Source organism: Meriones unguiculatus, chromosome 1, assembly GCF_030254825.1.
Source record: "Meriones unguiculatus strain TT.TT164.6M chromosome 1, Bangor_MerUng_6.1, whole genome shotgun sequence".
NCBI lineage: Eukaryota > Metazoa > Chordata > Mammalia > Rodentia > Muridae > Meriones > Meriones unguiculatus.
In genome coordinates, this window is record NC_083349.1 from 144846413 (window position 1) to 144870191 (window position 23779).

Here is a 23779-nt window from a genome sequence, read left to right on the forward strand (position 1 = left end):
GCTACAGACACAACCAGGAGGCGGCAGGGTGAGGCTGCATTCACTGTGTCCTGCTTGGCGGAGGGCAGCCCCAGACTTGTTGGCTGGCAGAGCCGCGAGCTGGGCCAGGTGTCCCCAGGGCTCACAGGTGCGGGAGGAGGGACGTGTGTAAGTCACTGCACAGATCTGTTGCCACAGAAAGAACCTTTATTGAGCATTTGTCATCTGGGTGATGTCCTAATGTCCCTCTATGCCCATCCCTGGCCTCCTGAGACCCTCCAGCCTGCATTTCCTTGTCTGAAGCACGTGTGACCTCAAAGCCTGGGAGCTCCAGCTCTGAGGCCATCTGCAAGGGTGAGCACCTGGGCAGGGCCAAGGCGCCACCGTCTCCCGAGGTTGAAGTCAGGACAGGGCAAGAGCGCTTCTCAGGACTTCTGGATTACCACCTGGAATTTACCTGAAACGGAAGGGCCCGCACAGAAAGCCCGTGAGCAGACCCTGGCAGTGTGTGGGTCCCAGGGGCACTGCCCCACCCAGCCAGCCTGCATCCAGCCCATGGGGCAGGTGGCTGAACATGCAGGAGGCAGGAAGGCTGGCCTGAGCTCCAGACGTGTCCTGCTCATTTGGCCCAGGTCCCCACAGTGACAGGCAGGGGTGGCAGTGGTCTAGGCGGGGAGGGGGGAGAGGGTGTGGTGGTGATGTTCCGTCTCAGGTGCAGCTGTATCATGGGGTCTATAGCAGATGGTGGAATCCAGGCTCCAGAGCCGTTAGGAGCCTGGCCAGGGTATCTGAGCTGCCCCGCTGGGGTCTCTGTGGCATCTTCTTAGAGGAACCCCAGGGATGCAGGCTGGGCACATGGATCCACTCACGTTACCTGTCTATGGGCCTCAAATTTCATGTCAGAGGTGGCTTGGCCTTCCCAACCCTGATGAGGCACCGAGGATGGGGAGCCCCAAAGCCTGAGTCGGAGACGCAAAGCACCCTCCCCCAGTGACTTACAGGCGGGCAGGGAAGCCACGGAGGCAGTGACCAGGCTCTGGAAACCCAGCGTATGGAGGGCGCCGCACAGAAGCCCGCAGGTGAAGGCCAGGAACTGAGATGGGGTGGGGGTGGGGAGACAAAGTGCACTCTGGGAAGAGGGGACGCCAGGCCCCAGCCCCAGGAGAGGCCTAGCGGGGTGGACAGATGGGCATTCCTGTCCCTCCCCCAATACCTTGGGGGCTTCCTCTAGATACTGTGGCCCTGAGCCCATGGTGATGAGGAGGGGAAAGCTGTTGTCCTGCAGCACATAGGTCCCCTGGCAAGAGAAAAGAGCATGGAGGCTGGACACTGACAGGGGAGAGAAGATCCAAGGGACAAAGGACCCCCACACCTCCACACCCCCACACCCCCAGCATCCGATCCTTCAGAGCACGGAAGGCCTGGGCACCCAGGAGCTCGTGGGCCGTCCTGCTGGCCACGTGGCCTATCAGGGGTGCTGGGAGAAGCGGAAGTCCCTGACCCTGAGGTGACGGCGGGGAATGGGCACAGTGTGGGTGGGTGTTCAACAGGGACAGACACAAACCCGGGACAAGAATGGTCACGCCAAGGCCACTAGCTGCCTGTGTAAGGCTCACTCCCGAGAGGCAGGCTGAAGGGGAAGAAACAGCCCCGCCACCCTGCTGCAGCCTAGTGCTGCTCAGGGCCTCCAAGAGGGGGTTCCTGTCTCCTAGCCCCCAGTGGGCCCACGGCGACGGTCCCTTGTGGGGTCTCCGCTGCCCCCAACCTGGAAGCAGGTGCTAGGGTGGGCCGGCCAGCTCACACACCCACCTGGTGGTTGGTGCGGAGTCCATCCATGTGCTTTTGGAACATGGCCGCCCACAGGTCTTTGCATAGGAACTTGAGGGCATCTAGCTCCTCCCTAAAGGCCAGGGTCTCCCGGGGCAGCCTGGATGAGGGTGTGGAGCGAAGCCAGGCCCACCCTGTCCATGTGTGGGCCCACGAGAGAGAGCTTCCCCACCCTGGGTCCTGCCAACAGGAACCCAACTTCAGGTCTGCCCACCCTCCCAGGCGGCAGAGGAGGGCAGGCGGGGCTCGCTCTCACCTCTCACCCAGAGCCTGGCCCACGCGGAAGCCGAGGCCCTCCAGGACTGACAGGCTCTTCTTTCCCTAGAAGGCCAAGAAAGGGAATCTCAGGAGTGTGCCGCACAGGTTTCTTCCCCAGTTCTTTCTTCCCTTGGCCAGGAAAGCTCAGCTTCCAGATCCTTCTATCGGATTCCTGGAAGCTGTGCCGGTCTCCTGGCCAGGTGGGTCCCTGACCCCAGCCCTCTTATCTGCCCTGAGCCATGTTGTCCTTGTGAGCCTGGGGCCTAGCTGCCAAGTTCACCTAGGCCGTCAGTGGCCAGCAAAAACACCCAACCAGAGAAGGCAGCAGCCAGGGGCTGAGCAGGTCTGCTGATCCAGGCACTCATGAGAAAACTGCGCTGCTTGTCTTCAATGTGGGGGACTGGGGTGGGGGTGGGGCAGGGGCTAAAGCCGGGTGGCTAATGCACGCTGTACTTCATGGGTGGAAACAGGCTCTGAAGGGTTAAAAAGTGCCCCTAGCGAGCTGGAGGAGATGGCTCAGGGGTTAAGAGCACTGTTCTTTCAGAGGTCCTGAGTTCAATTCCCAGCAACCACACGGTGGCTCACAACCATCTATAATGAGATCTGGTGCCCTCTTCTGGCGTGCAGGCACAAATGCAGGCAGAACTGTATACACAATAAATAAAACTTAAAAAAAAAAAAAAAAGAGCTGCCCTAGAGCAACTGCAGGCCTGTCACCAGGGAGGCTGGGTTGGAGGTGGGAGGACCAGAAGCATGAGGTCACCCTCAACAGCACAGTGAGCTGAAGCCAGCCTGGGCTACAAGAGGCCATCTCAGTTACAAAAATGGGTTGGGGGCGTGACTCGGTAGTAAGGCACCCACCTCGTAGGCCTGAGACCTTGCATTCAATCCTACCCCAGTACCACCACATTCAAACAAAATGCCAGCTCAGTGCGGGGTGGGGGTGGGGGTGGGGCCTGTGTAGTGGAAGCTTTGGTTTCTTTAAAACTCAGTTATGTAAACATGTTTTTGTTTTAATCCCAGGTATGGGATATGGGCCTCTTTGCCCACAGCTGTTAACTCTGATTGCCTCATGCTCTGAGAGGGACGTAATCTTTGCCAGCTGCAGACAGTTTGATTTTTGAGGACTCTGAGAGGGTATAAACGTCAGTACCCAGAGAGGGGCTGGGGCTCAGAGGAAGAAGATGGCTGCTGCTCTCCCTGCTGCTCAGCGCTGGTGCTGGTTGTCCTGCTGTGTTTGCTGGACCACTGGAAATCCTGACTACAAAGATTAAGCTGGCCCCAAGAAACTAAGTCTAAAGACGTCTATATCTCCTTTCCTTTCTAACCTTCTTTCTCTCCTACCTATGGCTGGAAGGAGGTAGAAGAACTGACATAGATAAAACTACACCACCAGGCCTGGATGAAGGGCACCCACATTTCAAATCAAGGTGTTAGCCAGGCACAGTGGTACAAGCCCATGATCGCAGCACCTAGGAGGCTGAGACAGAAGAATTAGAAACTCAAGGCCAGCTGGGGCTACAGACTGAGACTCTGCCTCAAGCCCTCCATCCCCCCAAAAGGCTGGGTGTGGTGGTGCACACCTTTAACTGCAGTACTCCAGAGGCAGAGATGGGTGGACCTCTGTGAGCTTAAGCCTAGCCTGATCTACAGAGGGAGACCTTGTCTCAAAAAAACAAAAACAAACAAAATCAAAGCAAGCCAGCAAAATGGCTCGGTGGCAAAGGTGCTTGCTGCCAAGCCTGAAGACCTCAGTCACATTCTGGGATCTCACAGAGGCAGGAGAGAAGTGACCTCAGAAGTCGTCCTCTGACCTGGTGCAGTGGTGCACGCCTTTAATCTCAGGACCCAGGAGGCAGGTAACTGAGTTTGAGGCCAGCCTAGTGTACGCAGTGAATTCCAGGCCAGCCTGGTCTAGAGAGGGAAACCACTTCAAAACCAACAAGCTGTCTCTGATCTCCACACTCATGCGGTGGCCCACTGAGGAGCCGGGCCTCACCCAAACAGGCAGAGATGATTCGGCTTCCCCTAGGAAGTGGGGGTGCTCAGCTGGCTTCCTAGGAGGAGGGCCTGGCTTTGATGGTAGATCTGGGCAGAAGATAGATGCTGATGGGGGCAGGGCACTCCCCATCCCCCCAGGCCCGGAGGGTGACGGGCACGAGATCCCTGCTCTATCAGTTGACTTCAGCTGGGAACTGGAATTATCTGGTGCTCCGAGTGTCTGGGTGGAGATTGACCTTCCCAGATTTAGAGAGGTCAGGAAGATGGGGTGGCGCTGAGTGTCTGCATCTCAGTTTCTTGGTGTGTGAAAGGAAGGTAGTCCTGGTACTCCATCCCTTGGGATGCTCGGGGGAATTCAAGCCACAAGTCAACGTAAGTCTCACTGTGACACCCTGCATAGCGCCTGTGTCCATCAAAGGAGGTGACAGTCCCCAGCCAATGTGAATGAAGCCATTGGCTGGAGAACCCTGTAAAGGAGGTGGCTGTGTCCTAAGGCTCTAGAACCTAGAATAGCCTGGCGGTCAGCCTGGGGGCCCTGATGGCCATTGCTCGCTCAGAGTTCAAGCCAGCTCTAACTGCAAAGGAACACATCTGTGTCCTTGGCAGGATCTCCTATGGTGACAAGGAAAGGCCAACTCTGTGTCTCAGGCTCCCTGATATTCTCCAGAGCTCGTCTGCCATTCAGGTATCCAGCAGGTGCCCCAGACACCCTGGTTGCAGATGCATGACCATGCACAGCAGGCCCACCAGCCTAGCCAAGAGCACACAGGGCCAGCGGGGTCACCAGCAAGCGCAAGTTCTCCTTCCACAGACCTCACACACCCTGGGATGGACAGCTGGATGTGTGACCTAGATTCGGTGGCCTCAGCTTCCCTCATGTGCAATGAAGCTCAAGGCACTACCCACTCACAGTGACGGTTACAGAGACACAGCTGTGCTCACTTCTGGCCTTCCTCTGCCTGCCCCTGGGCAAGGGTCAATTAAGTATCTGCTGAACTGAAAAGACTGGAGTAGCAGGAGGGCAGGGGTGAGGAGACAACAGAATGCAAGGGTGCAGCGGGAAAGACATAAAGGGAGAGAGGGAGAAGAGGCAGGAGAGACGGACAGAGGGAGCTACCCCCACCACAGCCATCTCGGCAGACGCGGAGATGTCACGGCCTCCACAGGCTCTTGGATATTTTGAGTCTCTTTATTCTCCTGAAGGAGACAAAGCAGGACTCTGCTGCCCCTATGCACAGACCAGAGCCCAGGCCGTCAGTGCATTTCTAGGCCTGCCCACACATGATCACGGGTGGAAAGAACAGGAGGCAATACACAGAGAGGGTGCTAGAATGTGCTCAGTGTTGGAAGAAATGAAGCACTGTGCAGAGCAAAGAGCAGCTGGGTTGGGCAGGCCCCTACCCACAGGTAAACTCTGGGTAAGGAATGAGTGTTTGGTTTGGACTCTCCCTAAGGCCTATGCAGCTTCCCAAAACACCAGGACCTTCTTCCAAGCCCCAGACCTGAAAACCAAGACAAGTCATTCGCCTCAAGTGCTGTTTTGAGAACCTGAGCACTTGACCTCCACAGGTAAAATTGCAAAAGTCCATTTTATTAAATGGAGTGTTTGCATATAGCCCACACGTACTCTCCCACAGACCTTGTTTTATTTTGTTGTGCTTGAGGATAGAACCTAGCTTCTCACTGGAGGTTCTAGGCAGGAGCTCTATCATTGAGCCATGCCCCCAGCCCCTCTTTGGGTGATTCTAGGCAGGGGCTCTACCCCTGAGCCACACCCCAGCCCCTCACTGGGGGATTCTAGGCAGGGGCTCTACCACTGAGCTATACCCTAGCCTTCTTATAGATTGTAAATCCTCTCTAGATGATTATAATGCTAATACAATGTAATTGCTATATAGTTATACCGTACTGCTTAGGAAGTTTTAAAAAACGTTTGTAAATAATCATTACAGATGTAATTAAAAGAAATAATCTGCCTTCAATCCCAGCACTTGGGAAGTGTAGGTAGGAGGATCATGAGTTTGAGACTAGAATAGTGTGTAAAGTGAAAGGCCCTGACTCCGTGGGTGTACCACACTGGGGACACAGCATGCAAACCAGACACAGGAAGGAGGGCATTCCCCAAGTCAGAGAAGGCATAAGAGAGTGAGGAAGTCGGTTTGGTGTCTGCACGCCTATAATCCCAGCACGTTCCGGGCAGAGGCGCGCCAGAGGCCAGCTGGGCTGTACGGTGAAAACCTGCTTCAAGGACCACCTGTGTGGGGGCGGGTGGGGGTGCTCAGGGAAGAAAAACCAGAAAGAGGGGGCAGGGCAGTCTCTACAGCAGGTCTTGAACTCCCACACGCAAGGATTGGGAGGAAGCCATGACAGCTGCCATGTAGCCTATAGAGGCTGGGAGGTTCCTGAGGCCTGATGCTCAGGCCACACTCCCTCTAACACTGTTGTCTGCTGTGGGACCCCAGTATGGAAACAGTCAGCGGCAGCAGAAGGAGCTAGGAGTCCCGCCACCGCCGCCGCCACCACCAACCTCACATCACTGTAGACTCACAGAGAGCAATTTAAAACCCTTTATTGAGAGTCAAGGTAACACAGTGAAGGCTGGAAGCCCCCCCCGCCCTCCCCCCCCCCACAGCATGGCCTCAGCGCAAAGCAGCCTCTTCCTGGCCCAGATAAAAAGGTCAGGCTGACCTCCCCGGGATGGTGTGAAGACCCAGGACAATGGGAGTGTGACACCCAGGTCAACACAAAGGAACACGTCAGTGGTAGCAGCAGTGATCCCGGCACCGCCCTCCACATCACCGGGTGGGGTGTCTTTACTCACTGCTGGGGCAAACGCACACTAAAAGACCCACTGTGTGCTGGGGTGCACGGGATCTGCACAGGCTCGGTCCCGGCTCCCACGGGCACACAGGCAGCGGGGGCAGGGAGGGGTAAGCTTAGGGTGCATTTTCTCAGGGGGAAACGGAAGGACGGGGAGATCAAGACGTTGAGCTGCACACTGAGAGGTGAGGCGAGTCCTGCTCCCCGCCCGACAACTGCCAATTACCCTAATTACCGACGGCTCACCAGGCCCAGGCCCCTCAACTGACCCATGGCCCCCAGTCACGTCGCACCGCCTCAGCAGCGACCGGCCGGGAAAGCTCGATCGCACCCCGCTTCTCCGCGGAGAAGTCACCCCGAGGCCACGGCGTGCCGCTCACCCCCCAGCCAGGGTCCGGGTCCGGGGCCCACAGCTCGGCAACCATCTCGGTGTGCAGAAACTCGAACAGCACCGGGTCCGCCATGCGCCCGCCTCGCGCCCCTCGCTCGCAAGCAACGCTTACGGCCCGCTCGCCTGGTGCGCCCGGCAGGCGCGCTCTGATTGGTACTCTGCCAAGCCCCGCCTCCCTGCGGCCGGGGAGGGCGGGGAAGCCGGGGGGCGGGTCCAGCAAGCCCAGGTTCTGGCACGTTGACGTCTTCCGCCCGTACTTCGCGTCCCCCGCCGTCTCCGAGTCTTCGGACGTCCCCATTGGCTGAGTCTCTAGTTCGCGTGACGGGGAAGAAATGGGATCATGCGCCCCACGGAATCTTCCAAGATAAGTCAATTAATTGATGGTCCTAAACCCGCAACGCGGAAGCGGGTTGCCTAACCGCCTTCCTATTGGCCGGCCCTCGGCTCACGTGACCCCCCCGCGGGGACAGCGCCTCACTTCCGCCAGGCGGCGATCCCTAGGGCCCGGAGCTCCGCAGACCTGGTATGGCCTTCCGGGACTGAGGTGGCGGTGGTTCCCGTTAGTGTCCCCTCGGGCGGACGTCCCTCCTGGGTCCGCCTGCTGCCTGCTCGCCGGCCTGGAGGACGGTGGAGGGCGTGGCCATGCTGGCGGACCCTGGGAACGCTCGGTCACAGGGCTTTTTACAAAAGCATTTTACAATCGACGGGGTCTCACCGCGCAGCTCTGGTTGGTCCGAGAGGACTGTGAGTTTGAGACCAGGCTGGCCTCGAGCTCACAGAGCTCTGCCTGCCACTGCCTCCTGTGCTGGGGATTAAAGGCGTTATTATTGTATGTACTTATTTAGTGTGTGTGTGTGCACGTGCGTTCCACAGCACGCGTGTAGAAGTCAGAGGACAACTCGGCGGGCCTCGGTTAGCGCCTTTCATTGTGTGTGCCCCGGGGATCGAACTCACGGCGCGAGGCTTGGCTTCAAGCCTTTCCACCGCTGAGCCATCTGGCGGTACCTAGCTCCAAGGCTCGGCCGGTCCTCGGTTTCCCTGGTGTGCACAGAAAGGATACTGAGGTTCAGAATTCCAATCCACATGTGCACAAGAGGAAACTGAGCCCAAATCAGAACTGGCTGGGGGTGGCGGTGGAGGGACTGGGACCTCACGTCCGTGCGCTCCCCTCCTCCAGCTCCGCGTCATGGCCTCGTCCCAGAGTCGGCGGCGGAGGCCGGGGACCGTGGTGCCCGGGGAAGCGGCGGAGACCGACTCGGAGCTGTCTGCGTCCTCATCGGAAGAGGAGGAGTTGTACCTGGGTCCCTCGGGCCCGATGCGAGGCCGGCCCACGGGGCTGCGTGTGGCCGGGGAGGCGGCGGAGACCGACTCGGAGCCGGAGCCCGAGCCCACGGCCTTGCCGGGCGACCTGCCTCCGCTCGTGGTGCAGCGTGAGGTGCTGGAAACGTGGGGCTCCGAGGAGACCCCTGTCGCAGCGCCTCCGCGCTCGCTGCTGCAGCTCCGGCTGGCGGACAGCCAGACGCGCCTGGACCACGACGTGGCGGCGGCGGTGAGCGGCGTGTACCGCCGTGCTGGCCGCGATGTGGCCGCCCTGGCCGGGAGGCTGGCGGCTGCCCAGGCCACCGGGCTGGCGGCCGCCCACAGCGTGCGCCTGGCGCGCGGGGATCTCTGTGCGCTCGCAGAGCGCCTGGACATCGTGGCTGGCTGTCGCCTGCTGCCGGACATACGAGGGGTGCCGGGCATCGAGCCGGATGAAGACCCGGGACGGAGAGCCTAGGCTGACACCTAGTGCCTTCCCCCTGCCACCTGGTGCCACCCGTGGCATCGGACTCTTTGATCCTGGGTCACCATGGCCTCCAATGTAATTGGTTTATGCCGACAGGCACCGAGTCCTGGCTACGTCGTGGGTTTGGCCCGATTATATTCTTAGCACAATTCGGGGATTCCTCATCCTGAAGACTCCGTGGCTTAGCCTTCACCCCTTCACTCCTCCCTAACTCCAGCTTTCCTTTTAGACTGGGCTGGGCTTTGCTTGCTTTGGTGGACCATCCCTGGGTTTAGGCTGGGGGTGGCGGTGGCGCCCTCCAGTTTACATCCCGCAAATCATGACCGCCTTTGACCCAAGGAGACCTACGCCACAGAGCGCTGTGGCCTGGTGCAGATCAAGCTAGGCCACAGTGGAGCCCATCTGACCCCATCGGGCGCTTGGTCCAGGCCAGCAACCCCTGGTATTCCAGTCGCTGTAAGACAGGACCAAATACAAACAGTGACTTTCTGGATGCTTAAATGGACTCAGCTTTCTGACCTCTATGGGCACCGCGGGTAACAGTTTCTTTTTGCTTGTTTGGCTCCTGGCTTTTTAATCTCGTGTCAATGAGGATTCTCTGACCTTTAAAGGGAGAGAACTTGGGTGGTGGGGTGAGGCTGCAGCGCAGGGGTTTGGAGTATGGGCGGCCCTGGGTGCAGTTCCTAGTATCCCTCTCCAAAAGGAGCAAGGAAGCTAGCTCAGTCTGAGTTATCGCTGTCCCTTTCCAAGATCTTCCTCCCTAATTCCGACATGACATTTAACTACAATTAGGTTGTTTGTTTGTTTAAGATTTGGGGGAGGGGTTGGGGATTTAGCCCAGTGGTTGCTTAGCAAGGGCAAGACCCTGAGTTCGATCCTCAGCTCTGAAAAAAAGAGACCAAATAACAACAAAGACACCCCTCCCCCCAAAAAACCATCACTGGCCCATGCCAGTCAGTGGTGGGTCACACCTTCAGCCCCAGCACTGTGAGGGCAGAGGCAGGCAGACCTCTGAGTTCCAGGCCAGGCCGGTCTAAGAGTGAATTCTAGGACAGCCAGGACTATGCAGGGAAACCCTGTCTCGGGGTGGGGGTGGGGGTGGGGGGGAATTGTGTGCATGTACGTGTGTGCTCGCCCATGGATGTGCGTGTGAAGGCTAAAGGTTGACATGAGCTGTCTTGATTCTCCGCCTTAGGACATGTGGTATATGCAGGTGTGCCTGCATAGTCAGGTGTGTCCTTGTGTCGTCAGACCTGCCTTCGTGTGTGCAGGTGTTCCTGTGTATAAGCAGGTGTGCCTGGGCCTGTATACAGATGTGCTCGTGCATGCAAGGGCCCATGTACCAGGGAGGTCGAGTACCAGCCTGTCCTCCAAGCCTCGCCCTCTCCGGAAGCTCTGCTGTGCCCGCTGCAGAGACCACCACAGCCCTGTTGACCTTTGGCTTCCCTTGCGGAAGGAAAGGTGAGGGGGTCTTCTGAGCTCACCTAAGTGTCTAGCCACTCCTCCCCAGCAGCGGTGGGGTGCACACAGCCATGGGGAAGCCATCGTCCCTCCTGTGTGCGGACTTTCCAGTGTGGCTGCCCCTGCTCTGAAGCCCTCATCCGCCCTGCTCTTAACTGAGCCTTGAGTCAGCTTGGGTGGAATGGTGTCTCTGTTGGTCTCTTCAACTGTAGGGGAGGGGCCGCCATTGCCTAGCCTCCCCGGGGAAGGAATTTGAGCATGGGGTTGACACAGGAAAGTCATCTGCGGTCTGTTTATTATTGGTGCTATTATCACTAGGTGTTGTCGCCGAGATGCTCTCTCACCACGCCTGGAGGGCAGGAGTTTAGCTGGACTGGCGTGGCCACTGCCCCGCAAATTCCCCCTCTCACAAAACCTAGACAGGCTGGAGGCCAGGCAGCCCCTCTTCCCACAGTGCTTAGCCGCACCTAGCCACCTTAGTTTTTGAGGCAGGGTCTCTCTGACCCCGAAGCTTCCTGCTTTAGTTAGAGCAACCCACTGTCCAGCCCCTGGGATTCTCCTGTTCTCACCCCCCACCCCCAGGATCAGGGTCACAGACATGCATTGCCACACAGGTCCTGGTGCTTACACATGGCAGTTCACTTCTGAAAAGAAATTTCAATATAGACTTTAAGCATGACAATAAGAGAAAAAGACAGGCATGCCTGGGGTTGACTGTCAGCTTGACCAAATTTGGAGTCAGCCAGGAGACTCACCTCTGGCCTGCCTGCGGGGGTCTCTGCAGCTCCTTAACTGAAGCAGGAAGACCTGCCCACCTCAGGGCCTTCCATTCCCTGGCTAGGATCCTGGAGCAGACAGAGAAAGCGGCCCGAGTGGCAGCTTGTCTTTCCTGTGACGAAGCAATGTAACCAGCTCCTAGCACCCTGACCTTCCTCCATGGACCGGGAGCCAGGATGAACCCTTATCAAGGCATTTTACCCAGGCAACGGGAACAGGAAGGAAGACAGCTGCCCCTGTATCGTGTCTGCCTTGTTGTCTTTCTTCACCAGCACACACAAGCTTCATGGAAGGAGGAGGAGGGGCGTTGTATTATTTCGAGACAGGGTCTTGAAATGTCACTATGTAGTCTAAGGTGATTTTGAATTCACTGTGTAGCCAACTGCCCGCAAACTACCAGCAATCCTTCTGCCTTGGCATCCAAAGTGCTGGATTGACTCTAGCCATGACCCTCCACTCCAGGGGGTAGGCAAAAACTAGGGTACTCGTTGGGTCAAGAACGAGGTGGAGCTGAGAAAATGGCTCTGGCTGAGAGCACTTGCTTTGGGAGCACACATGTAAAAAGCCAGGCACAGCTTCCAGCGCCTGGAACTCAGCATCGAGGGTGGTGGAGACAAACAGACCCTGAAAGCTCGCTGGCCACCCGTCCAAACAGAAAAGTCAAGCTTCCGCTTCAGTGGGAGGCCACACGTCAAACAGCAAGGCCAGCGGCCGGGGGCGGGGGTGGCGGCACAGAAGAGGACCCTCAGCAATCAACTCCGACATCCACGTTCGCACATATGGGCGCGCACACACACATAGGTATAGGGTTTGGGGCTGGATGATGTCTCCATAAAGGACCTGGGTGGGTCCGAGTTAGAGGTGAACCAGCCATAGGCAAAATCTATACTTGGTGCAGGGATGTAGCTGGGGCTAGGGGAGAGGGGGTGTGTGTGCTGGATGGAGACGGGGTAGGCTGAGGGCCTGACCCCTCGCCCTTCTATTCCTTCTCCAGAGCAGGAGTGCAAAGCGCATGCCTCTTTCTGGCACTGGGAGATCTGTATCCGTATCTATTAGCGGGCTGGGTATCCCCATCTGCGCAGGAGGCAGTCCCGTGCCCGTCTCCTTCCCTGGGTGGCTGGAGTGACCCGGCAGGCCTCGCTGGCGCAGTGAACGCTGTCTGTGGCTTGCAAGGCATGATTAAGCCGGTACCCAGCGATACCCCGCTTAACGCGCAGCCTCTTCCCAGGCTGCTCCCTGGCTCTCTGCCGCCCTCTGTTGGAGGTCTCGAAGAGACGCGCTGCTGTTGCCCTTCCTGATGTGCCGACTCCACAGCCTGTCTTCCTTGACCTTTCATACTCTCTGGTTCTAATTTCTCAGAAAATTACTTAGAAAAAAAAAAAAAAAGAATTACTTACCTGGAGTGGGGGGCAGTGCTGCCACCTGGAGCTTAGAGATGATCTAAAATTCCTCTCTCTCTTGTTTTTGTTTTGTTTGTTTGTTTTTGGTTTTGTTTTGTTTCCCTTTGCTTTGCTTTGTTTTTGAGACAGGGTTTCTCTGTGTAGCCCTGGCTGTCCTGGACTCGCTTTGTACACCAGGCTGGCCTTGAACTCACAGAGACCGGATTACCTCTGCCTCCTGAGTGCTGGGATCACAGGCATAGGCCACCGCCCCCCCCCCCCGCACCCCGTGGATGAGCTTCGTTTTATTGGAATTCATTTTTGGAGGAGGTAAGGCAGGGTGTCAGGGTACCCGAGGCTGGCCAGAGACGCCCTGGGGATTACCTTGAGCCCCTTCGCCTCCTGACCTGTGCCACCACCCCAGGCTGTTTGTTAATTTTACTACATATATACATGCATATGTGCATACATACATACCATAACATATGCACATACATACACATTTGTTTTCCCCTATCAGATTATTTATTTATTATTTATACAGTATTCTGCCCGCATGTACACCTACACACCAGCAGAGGGCACCAGATCTCACTAAAGATGGTTGTGAGCCACCATGTGGGTACTGGGAGTTGAACTCAGGACCTTTAGAAGAACATACAGTGCTCTTAACCTCTGAGCCATCCCTCCAGCCCCATATCTGGTTTTTTTGAGACAGGGTTTCTCTGTGTAGCCTGAGCTGTCCTGGAACTCATCTGTAGACCAGGCTGGCCTCTAACTCGGAGCACTTTCTGGCGCTACCTCTGAGTGCTGAGATTATTTTATTTTAGTTTTAAAATATTTATTTTAGTTTTAAAAAACGTTATCTGCGTGGGTGTTTTGCCCATATGCATGTCTGTTCCACGTGCATGCCTGGTGCCTGAGGAGGCCAGAAAAGGACACTGGATCCCCTGAGCCTGGAATTGCAGACGGTTGTGAGTGGCCGGCCATGCGGGTGCTGGACTCACACCCATGTCCTCTGGAAGAGCAGCAGGTGTCCTCGTCTGCTGAGCCATCTCTCCAGCCCCAGGAGGGTACCTACTTCTTAAATAGTCTAGTGAGGACACGGAGGGTAGCACCTGGAGGCAACTAGAAAAACCTGTCTTCTTTTCTTTTTTCTAAGATTTATTATATGTGTCTGTGTATGTGTATGTATTCTGTTTGAATGTGTGTCAGTGTGTATGTCTTTGTGTTTGTGTGTATGTCTGTGCATGTGTGTTTGTGCATGTATGTGTTTGTATATTTTGGTGTATGTGCATGTGTTTGTGTGTGAATGTGTGTGTGTGTGTGTTTGTATGTGTATTTGTATGTGCATGTGTGTATGTGTATCTGTGTATGTGTGCTTGTCTGTGTGTGCTTGTGTATGTGAGCATGTGTTTGTTATGTATGTGTATGTGCATGTGTGTGTGTATGAGCGTGTCCAACAGTGTATATGCAGCCACCCATGTGCCACAGTGCCTGTATAGAGGTCACAGGACAACCTTGGGTGTTGGTCCCTGATTTCCACCTGTGAGAGACAGGGTGTCCGGTTCACCGCTGCCACACCCGAAGCCCTGGGGATTCTCCTGCCTCTGCCTCCTGCTTACAGATGGCCTCCGCCTGGTCTTATGTGGGTTCCCGGAGAACCTGGCTTTGGGCCTTCACCCCTGTGACTCACCCGGGGGCCCTGGGTTCTGACATTCCAGGCACTCCACCTATGACGGATCCCAGGTGACCTGCAGGGGACAGAGCACTCACTCACCCGGGACGCCACAGTCTCCCTGCTCAGACTCTGTGCCTCCCTAACGTGCGTGTCCCTCTCTACCCTGCCTCTGCCCCTGAGCGATAGGGGTGTGTGTGTGTGTGATGGACACTGCCAAACCAGGTGTATATTTCTCTGTAAATAGTTAACGTTGTACAAAAGAAACTTAAGGTGATCTGAATACTGAAGAGCGGCTGGTGTTTTTCCACGGCTGCCGTGTCTGGGCTCCCACATTCCCATCTGGTAGCTCTCCCTCCCGCCCCAGATCTTCCTGTTGTCCTCGGGCTGTGGCTGTAGACATGTGCCGGAACCTTCGGTATGTCTGAATATTCTGTTTTGTCTCCTGCTTTTAAAAAAAAATGATTTAATCGGCTCATGGAGATGGTTTAATGAGTAAAGGCATCTGCCAACATGCCAGACCTGAGTTGGCTCCCTGGATCCCCAGAGTGGATGTAGAGAACCAACTTTCGTCCTCTGCCCTCCATACATCATGCTGTGGCACACACATGTGCACACACACACACAGTAAGTAAAAATGTAACACAGTATTTAAAGGGCAAGGTTGGAAGGCTGAGGAAAGAAAAAAAACAAACAAGCCGAGGCTAATACTGTTTATAAGATTGAAATATTTTGAAGTATTTTCCCTGACCATAGCGGAAATCAAAATCAAGAGGATATCTCAAAACACCACAAGTATTTGGAAAGTAAATAGCCCAGAGGTCAAAAAGGAAGTTTTTAAAAAAAATAGAAATTATATAAAACTAAAGGAGAAAGAAAATAGCCAGGAGGACCTGGGGGTGAGAGGGCTTGGTGGGTAATGGCCAGACCTGGTGCTCAGAGTCCAATTCCTGGGACCCACAGGATGAAGACAGAGAACTGGCCCCATGAAATCATCTCTCACCTCAGCCGTTTGCACACAATTTATGGTAAATTAATAAATGAAAAACAAAACAGAAACCAGACATTGAAATACATATCTATAATCCCCATACTTGGAAGGTTGGGGCAGGAGGATTAGAAGGTCAAGGCCAGCCTCGGCTGAGTATGGTCCAGCAAAGACTTTAAATCCAAACACCCCTTAGCTTACGGACTAAAAGGTGGGGCACGCCTCCTTCACCGCTTGTTCGCTGGGGCACAGTGTGCCAGGGGGCGAACCTCAGGGGGTGTCTGCAGGGTTCTGTGGGTTTGAGCAGTGACGCCTCCGCATAGATAGGAGGCTTGCAGAATATTCTAGAGCAAAGCAGGAAGGCCAATATGTATCTCTCTGTTCGTTTATTTCGTGCAAACATAGGGATGGAAGTGTTTCTGAAATGTCTTCCTGAGGGGGTCGGAAAGCATGTCTACCTCTTCCGGAGGTCCCAGCGACAAGCTGAGGCGCCACGCTTTGCCAGAGTTCACCTGGGGACTTCCTTACCGAGCAGGGGGGAGGAGCTAGGGGCAGTGGCCATGCTGGAAGGTGCGCAGCCAGCACAGCTGGGGATGAACCCCACTCCTTCCCAGCCATGTGCCCCTCCCCGAGGCCGCCTGCCTCTAGGGCGGAATTGCCTCCCACTGGCTGGTTACTCGGGAGGATCCCGCTAGCTTTCTTCTGCAAGGGAAGGCCAACAGTCAGCAAACCCAGATGTGGCGATGTCTTGTCTTCCCAGCCAATCCTGGCTATGGAAGTAGTTTGGCTTGTTAGATGCTCCAAAAGAAGGCACGGAAGGTGGGAGGACAGCTGATAAGGGACAGCCCTGCCTGGTGAAGTCCTGGCAGCAAGAGCCTCCACCAGGCCCTGGCCCTCAGGCTGTCGTCACCTACATGGTGTTCTCTTTAGGGACACTTCAGACCCCACTGGACCACTTGCCCATTGCTGTCTTGTGACCCCACCACCAACCACCATGTCAGCCAAGTGCTCTGCTGTCGAGCTACACCCCAGCCCTCACTGGCGGATCCGAGCTCAGGGTACGGTCACTGAACGACACCCTTGACTTGCGTCTTTGAGACAGGATGGCACTCCACACCACAGGCTAGCCTTCAGCCCCCAAGCCTCCCTCATAGCCTCTGACCGGACACTACATCTGGCCACAGCTGTCTTTGGATTCTGGCTCCAGTTTGTTGTCCGAGGAGTGAACCAGTGTGGTTGCAAACACACTCAGAGAAGAAAGCTAAGAGGTTAACGTCTTCCCTCTTCCATTTCTTTACCAGCAATGGTTGGGCCCATCGGAGCCAAAGCCTACGTGTCATATCCAGCTTCATCAGGTCACTTCTCTTGGTGTAATTTTCTTTCTTTTCTTTCTGTCTGTCTTCTTTCTTTCCTTCTTTCTTTTCTTTTTGGTTTTTCAAGACAGGGTTTCTCTGTGTAGCCCTGGATATCCTGGAACTCTATAGACCAGGCTGGCCTCGATCTCAGAGAGATCCGCCTGCCTCTGTCTCCTGAGCGCAGGGATTAAAGGCGTGGGCTGCTACCTCCCGGCTGCTTTTAACAGTTTTTAAGTTCGATTTATTAATTTTCTCTTATGTGTTTGGCCAGCAAGTACATATGTAGACCACACGCAGGCCTGGCATCCGAGGAGGTTAGAAGATGGTGTCAGAGCCCCTGGAACTGGAGTTACAGGCATGTGAGCTGCCTAAGGTGGGTGCTGGGGACCAAACTCTGATCCTCTCTGAAAGAGTGGCTAAAGCTCATAACCCTGAGCCATCTCCCAGCCCCGCCCCTTTTCTGTTTTGAGCCAGGGTCTAGCTTTGTAGTCCAGCTAGCTTGAAACTCATTATGCAGACCAGGTTGGTCCCCAACTCATGATCCTCCCGCTGAAGCATCCCAGTTGGATGATTCCTCTTTATTTCTCTTTATTGGTAATGGCCCTCCTTGGCTCATATACGTGCTCCGTTTTGTTTACCCGCATGTCACTTACTGGACATTTAGGTGATCTCCCCTTTGAGCTCAGTGTGCCAGGCACCATACAGAACTGAGCTCGGAAGACAGTGGAGGCACGGTAAGGCTACATAGAGCTCTGACTCAAAATAAATAAATAAACGTGATCATGTCCATAACCCCAGTTCTTGGGAGCCTGAGGCAGAATTGAGTCAGGTTAGCTTTAGTTACATAGCAAGATCTTGTCTCTGGCTGGATGTGGGGGTGGGCGTGGCAGGAGGCAGGGGTAGAGGCAGGAGGAGCTCTGTGAGTTCGAGGCCAGCCCAGTTTGCAGAGTTCCGGGACAGCCAGAGCCACAGAGAGAGACCCTGTCTCAAAAAAAAAAAAAAAAAAAAAAAAAAAAAAGAAAGAAAGAAAAAGAAATCATTATCCTCTAGGGCTGGCCAGGGTCTTGGCTCGGGAAACAGTACTGACTTCCTTAGCACACACAAACCCTACAACAGGTGCCCTGGCACGCACCAGTATTTGAGCCCTAGAGGAGGCCATCCTCGTCCATACCGTGAGTTCAAATCCAGCCCAGGCTACGTGAGAACCCCATCTGAAAAAACAAAACGTTTGGTCTTGGAGACAGGGGATCTGACTGTAAATATATGTGCTATAGAAGCCAGGTATGGTGGTGCACACCTTTAACCCCAGCACTCAAGAGGCAGAGGCCGGTAGATCTGGGAGTTCAAGGCCAGTGTGATCTTCATAGTAATACCTTATCCAAAAAGGGTGGTGGGGATTTCTACATTACATTTATTACTACATTTTATTTGGTGTGTATGTGTGTGCGAGAGTGTGAAGGTCAGGACATATGGGGCCTGGGATCACACTGAGTCTGTTAAGCTTGGTGCCAGGCACCTTTCTCAACTGAGCCATCTCACTGATCCCAGACAACCCTTTTCTGGAGGGTGGGGTCTTGAGCTGGAGTCCAGTCTGGCCTTACACTTCTGCCGCTTTTGAATGATGGGAGAGCAGGTCGGAAAATGACAAAGCATGACCAGGCTGGGATGAAATACATGTGTAATTGTTTAAGTGCCCACGGGTGCAACAGCTTTTCCAGTCAGTTCCCTTCTCCTGTACGTCAGTGAAACTGAGGTGACACTTTCAGAAGGTCAAGGAAGGAGGGGGGCCATCCTTTGGGCCTCTTTACCCTAAGCCTGGGCAAAGAGAAGTTAAACAATTTCCCAGGAGAGACAGGAAGCAGAGCCCGGAGACTGCCGGCTTCCCTCTGCCAGCACACAGCCCTGAGGCTCAGCGTCTAAGCCCCTGTGCTGCCGCCAATGACCAGGCTTGCGTGAGGTTCCAATCCCGGGCCTGTGCTGACCCCTGGCTGCCTCCTCTTTCTGACTTCTTAGGGAAAAAATAAAATAAAATACAGCCCAGGCCAGGAAGCATCCATCAAGAGCTGTCCAGCTGGGGCCGGAGGGGCAGAGGTCAGCAGGGAGGTGACCTCAAGGACTCTGTGGGGACCAGGATCCGGCTGGGCTCTAGCTGGAGAGGCTGGAAAATTTCCCACCGAGACAATCCTTGCATCAACCCAGGCGGGCGCCCTGGATGCCGCCAGCCTGACCCCATCCCCCAACTCCTTCCTCTCTGGACGAGGTTTCCCCGGCTAAGGATGGGGAGGGCCGTGCCAAGGTGCCAACAGCAGAGCCAGAACAACGACGGACACCGGGATAGATAAAATATCAGCGTCGGGCTCAGAGTGGTCAAAGGCTGGCCTCGGAGCCACCCAGACCAAGGCCTCGGTATCAACACAGTGTCCCGGCCTTCTGGGCTTCTGACTGTGTCCACGGTCTTCCAGAGGAGTTGGACCCCAGCCCTGGTGGCCTTGGGTGTGTGTGCAAAGAGTGCTTGGCCCTGGGCCCTGTCTTCCCTCTCCTACACTTGGGACTCAGCCCTTCCTAGTGTTAAATAGAAACCTCTTTATTCTAAGTATCTACCATTCCTTAAAATGTTGGCCTGAGGCCAGACCTTGAGGTGAGGGGAAAGGAGGTGGGGCTGGGATATTTCTGTTGCGCTCTCCACCGGGCTGGGCTGTGGGGGAGGAGGGGCCACCGGGAATGACTCCCGCAGCCCTGGGGACTCTTCAGTCGTTCTGGCCTCTGTTTCCCTTCTGGAGGAGATGCTCCGGGCTGGGTGGGATGCCTAAGGGTCCTCCCATCCCAGAGGTCTGCGGCTCAGGCAGGGAGTCACGTGGCAGGGAGGAGGGCGTATCAGCAGCAGCAGCAGCAGCAGCGTGGACACCGGGAGCTTCAGCGCTGGGCTCGGGCTCTAACTGGCGACGGAGGACGAGGCCGCAGGGGCAGACAAGCCAGACTGGGCCTACCCAGCCAGGACCCGGGGAGGCGTCCCCCAAACAGAGGGAGCCGGAGGCAGAAAGAGGAGCGGGGCACAGGGATATCAGCAAAAAACGCCCGGTCTCGAGAGGGTGATAGGGCAGTACAGTCAGAGAGTTCCAGGTCCCGGGCCACCGCCAGGATCTCCTGACGGGCAGCTGTGTTCCGAAGACCTCTGATGTCAAGGAGGGCTGCCACGTGCTTCCGCCTGGTGGGAGAGGAACACGCGTGCTTGAGGGTCCTGGGACCACACCGGGCTCCCCAGCCCACCAGTCCACCCCACTTGAACTCTGGAAATCTTTATCTCATTTCCTGTGTCATCTTGTCCCAAGCAACTGAGGACATTTCCAAATTTTCCATGTAGAATCTTCCAGAACTCTCACCTTCAAGCCCAGTAAGAAAATCTTTTTGTTCAATGTCTCTAATCCTCACTAATTTAGCTTTCAACCTTCGCCCTAACTTAACTCAGAGGTCTCCTTCTTAATAGAATTTTTACATTAATGGAGACTAAAGCAAGGATCTCACATCTAGGGGGGTCTAGGCAGGGGCTCTACCACTGAGCCACCCCCCAGCCCCTCACTGGGGGATTCTAGGCAGGGGCTCTACCACTGAGACAACCCCCCTAACCCCTCACTGGGGATTCTTGGCAGGAGCGTTACCTCAGAACTGTATCACTAGCCCACCTCCTTTTTTTTTTGTTTGTTTGTTTTTAGACTTTCAGATAGCGACTCACTGAATTGTCCAGGCTTGTCTTCTGACAGTCTCCCGAGTAGTTAGTCTTACACATATGAGCGGCTACTTCCTGAATCGGTACCAGGTGTGGACACTGCAGCAAACCTTTAGTTTCCTCATCACTTTCCTCCCAGTGGCCTGGTGTCCTCACTTGGCCTAAAAGTGTCACCCATCCTAACCCTCTCTTTCTTCAGGCGAGGCTTAGAAGCTTCCCCCGCCACTGACACCCAAACCTCAACTCATGGTCTCTTCATTTGGATCATTCTAGAGCTTTCGTCCCCTCAAACACTCACCCTGCTCCCCAAATGGGGCATATCTCTGAAAATTCCGTGAAGGGGTTATGCTCCATGGTTGAATCATCTTTGTGCTGACGAGCCAACTGTACAAGCGCTTACCCTAAACCCAAGCTCCTAGAACCCTCCCTTGCAGTATCATCTCAACCCCACATCCCTGACATAAAACAAACCTCCCAAACTGGTGTGAGAGATCACACCTGTGATCCCAGCCCTCAGGCAGGAGATTGCCACACATTGTAAGCCAATCCCCGGCTGCCTCAAAACAAACACACCAAACCCAGCCCAGGGCTGGCAAGATGTCTCAAGGTGCTTGCCACCAAGCTGGAAGACCCGAATTCAATCCCTGGGGCCTACACAGCGGGAGAAGGAATTGACCCCTCGCAAGGTGGTGCCCTTGACTTCCACATGTGCACTGTGGCGTGCATGCCCCTCCCCCCCCCAATAAAACCGCTGAGCCTAGTGGCGCACGCCTTTGATCCCAGCACTCTGGAGACAGAAGCAAGTGGATCTCTGAGTTTGAGGCCAGCCTGGTCTACAGAGTGAGGTCCAGGACAAGCAAGGCTGCACAGAGAAACCCTGATACAAAAAAAAAAAAAAAAAAGAAAAAAGAAAGAAAAAAAGTAAAAAAGAAAAGAAAGACTTAAATGCTTAAATGGCTTAAATTATAGAATCTATTCCGAGGAGGTTTTTGCAGATAATCCAGGGTTGGGTAACAGGATTTAAAACCTGCCAATTGGCAACAGCTAAGGATGTGGTCAGTGGGCAGCCCCTGCCTAGAATCCCCCAGTGAGGGGCTGCAGGGCTCAGTGGTAGAGCCCATGCCTAGAATCCCCCAGTGAGGGGCTGGGGTGTGGCTCAGTGGTAGAGCCCCTGCCTTGAATCTCCCAGTGAGGGGCTGCAGGGCTCAGTGGTAGAGCCCCTGCCTAGAATCCCCCAGTGAGGGGCTGCAGGGCTCGGTGGTCGAGCCCTCACCTAACATACCCAAGGTGCTTAGTCCCATCCACAGCACGGCGGGGGAGTGAGGTGAGTGCTAGGATTCCAGGCCTGCCCCAGCTCCACTGCAGTTGCCAGATAATGATGAAGCTGTAATTCCCACAGCCAGCTCCCAGCAGACAGGGAGGGTGAGACTCCTGGGAGGTCTCATCAAAAGGAAGTGGCCCACCTAGGTTCGGCCGTGCCCGAGGTTGCCCCATGAGTGTGCTCCCTCATGCCCGTGTGTCCCCCCTGTCCCCGGTGGTTCCCTGCAGGGCCGGCCCTTCCTGCCGCCGAGCGGCCTGCGCCCCCCCTTGCCCCGGGCTTCCTGTGGCCGCTTGTTTGTTTGCGAGCCCCGGTGGCGGTGGCGGTGGCGGTGGCGGCAGAAGGAGGGAAATCTTATTAAGAATGCCCTGGTCCCAGCAGGAAACAGCCGTCAGACACGCTCGCCGCCACCCTGCCTCGGGCAAGTCAGGAAACGCTAGGACGGACGCCAAGCAGATCCGGGCCTGCCGGCAGCTCACCTGACGTCTGGGAAGTCCCGCACCAGCACCCCGACCTCCACCTGGATGCTTGGGGTGTCCTCCAGCTGCAGGATCTCCGCCAAATGCGGCACCACCGGGTCGAGCCAGGAAGCCTGGGACTCCTGCGGGGACGAGGGCCTCAGGTCACCCAGAGCACCAGCCACCCCAGCACCCTGCGGAGCCCTGCTCCTGCCTGGCTCGTTAGTCTTTCTTTCGACAGCAGGCAGTCTGGTGAGAGGTTAGCTGTGGCCTTGACTTATATGATGGAGAATCCTTTCTCTGATCTATTCCAAGTTTTTGAGGCTACTCCAGGGTTGGGTAACGGGATTTTAAACTGGCCAAGCCCCGGGCAGTGCACGACTTTAATCCCAGCGCTCCGGAGGCAGAGGCAGGAGGCTCTCTGTGAGCTGGGGGCCAGCCTGGTCTACAGAGTGAGTTCCAGGACAGCCAGGGCTACCCAGAGAAACCCTGTCTCAAAACAAACAACAACCAGGAAAAAAAAATCGTATTACGGATGCCTAACCTATTCCATCCAGGTTTGGTAGCATATGCCTATAGCCCCAGCGTGGGCAAGGTGGAGGCAGGGGGACGCGGACTTCAGCCATCTGAGTCATCCGGAGTCTGAGCCCAGTCTCAGCTTCAGGAGACCCCACGCTAGGGAGGCAGAGGTGGGGTGGGTGATGGTGGTGTTGGGGCTGCACAGCCAGAGGCTATCTCAAGAAACAAGAGCTAGGGCACAGACACTCGGTAAAGTGAGGCTCTGGTACATTCCTCCCCAGGGGGTGGAGGGCCAGTGTGGGCAAGGCTCTGGGCTCTGTCCTCCTCACTGCCCCCCCCCAAGAAAAAAGTGCAAAATGTCGCCATGCAGCAAGCATGGCTAAAATGTCCAGAGAAACACACTGTGCTCCTTCCTAGGGCTGCCTGCAAGCCCACGACAATTATCTTGAAAATGTTTCAATAAATTCAACAAACTCCCAAGGACACAGGCTCCGAATCCAGATAGCAGGGAGGGGAGTCCACGCTCAGCTTCCTTCCAGCCCTGGCCACGCTAACTGCGAAAAGTAAGATCTGGGACTTCAAGTTCTTGCACTTGGTGATGTTTGGATTCCGAGATGCTTAGTTTTAATATTTGGACACAAGGCCTCACTGCATAGCCTTGGCTGTCCTGGAACTCACTTTGTAGACCAGGCTAGCCTCTGAATCACGGTCTTCCTGCTCCATCCTTGTCACAGCTTTGACTACATGATCACCATACCCGGCCTCTTTTCTTCTCTTTAAAGATATTTCAGCCGGTGTGGTGGCTGCACACCTCCATCACAGCACTCAGGGGGCGGAGGGAGGCGGATCTCCGTGAGTCTGTGGCAAATTTGGCCTACAGAGCCAACTCGAGGACGGCCGGGAGCGCGTAGAGAGGGCCTCTCAAAACCCCAACGTAAAACCAAACCAGAGGCAAACCTGTTAAAAGTGCGGGTGTTCTCTCTGCGGAAGTCAGCGCGGTGTTGTGAGCTGCCACGCGGGGGATGGCGAGAGTAGCCAGGGCCCCCAGCCCTGCGTGGTC

At 55.5% G+C, this 23779-nt stretch overlaps 3 protein-coding genes across 5 annotated transcripts in view; 1 reads left to right on the plus strand and 2 right to left on the minus strand.

Moving 5' to 3' along the window:
• Positions 1-168: 168 nt before the first annotated feature.
• On the minus strand, positions 169-7450 carry Trappc6a (trafficking protein particle complex subunit 6A). Of its 2 annotated transcripts, none has more exons than XM_060368401.1 (6): positions 7155-7450; positions 2063-2127; positions 1789-1906; positions 1193-1276; positions 979-1072; positions 169-436 (listed from the first exon to the last, which is right to left on the minus strand). In XM_060368401.1, the coding sequence occupies exons 1-6, from the start codon at positions 7347-7349 to the stop codon at positions 405-407; spliced, it is 588 nt and encodes a 195-aa protein (XP_060224384.1). In that variant the 5' UTR covers positions 7350-7450; the 3' UTR covers positions 169-404. The 2 variants fall into 2 exon arrangements, with proteins under 2 accessions (XP_060224384.1, XP_021497851.1); XM_021642176.2 differs by having other exon boundaries at positions 7266-7442.
• Positions 7451-7493: 43 nt separating this feature from the next.
• On the plus strand, positions 7494-9563 carry Bloc1s3 (biogenesis of lysosomal organelles complex 1 subunit 3). 2 transcript variants are annotated; one of them, XM_021642179.2, is made up of 2 exons: positions 7494-7799; positions 8454-9563. In XM_021642179.2, the coding sequence occupies exon 2, from the start codon at positions 8463-8465 to the stop codon at positions 9051-9053; it is 591 nt and encodes a 196-aa protein (XP_021497854.1). In that variant the 5' UTR covers positions 7494-7799; positions 8454-8462; the 3' UTR covers positions 9054-9563. The 2 variants fall into 2 exon arrangements, with proteins under 2 accessions (XP_021497854.1, XP_060224402.1); XM_060368419.1 differs by lacking the exon at positions 7494-7799 and adding an exon at positions 7806-8105.
• A 6153-nt stretch (positions 9564-15716) lies between these two features.
• Positions 15717-23779, minus strand: part of Exoc3l2 (exocyst complex component 3 like 2) — a 31203-nt gene continuing 23140 nt past the window's right edge. Inside the window, exons 11-12 of the mRNA XM_060368421.1 lie at positions 22222-22343; positions 15717-19905 (exon numbers count right to left, since the gene is read on the minus strand). Coding sequence (XP_060224404.1) covers positions 19614-19905; positions 22222-22343 — 414 coding nt within the window. The 3' untranslated portion in view covers positions 15717-19613. The remainder of the gene's footprint in view (positions 19906-22221; positions 22344-23779) is intronic.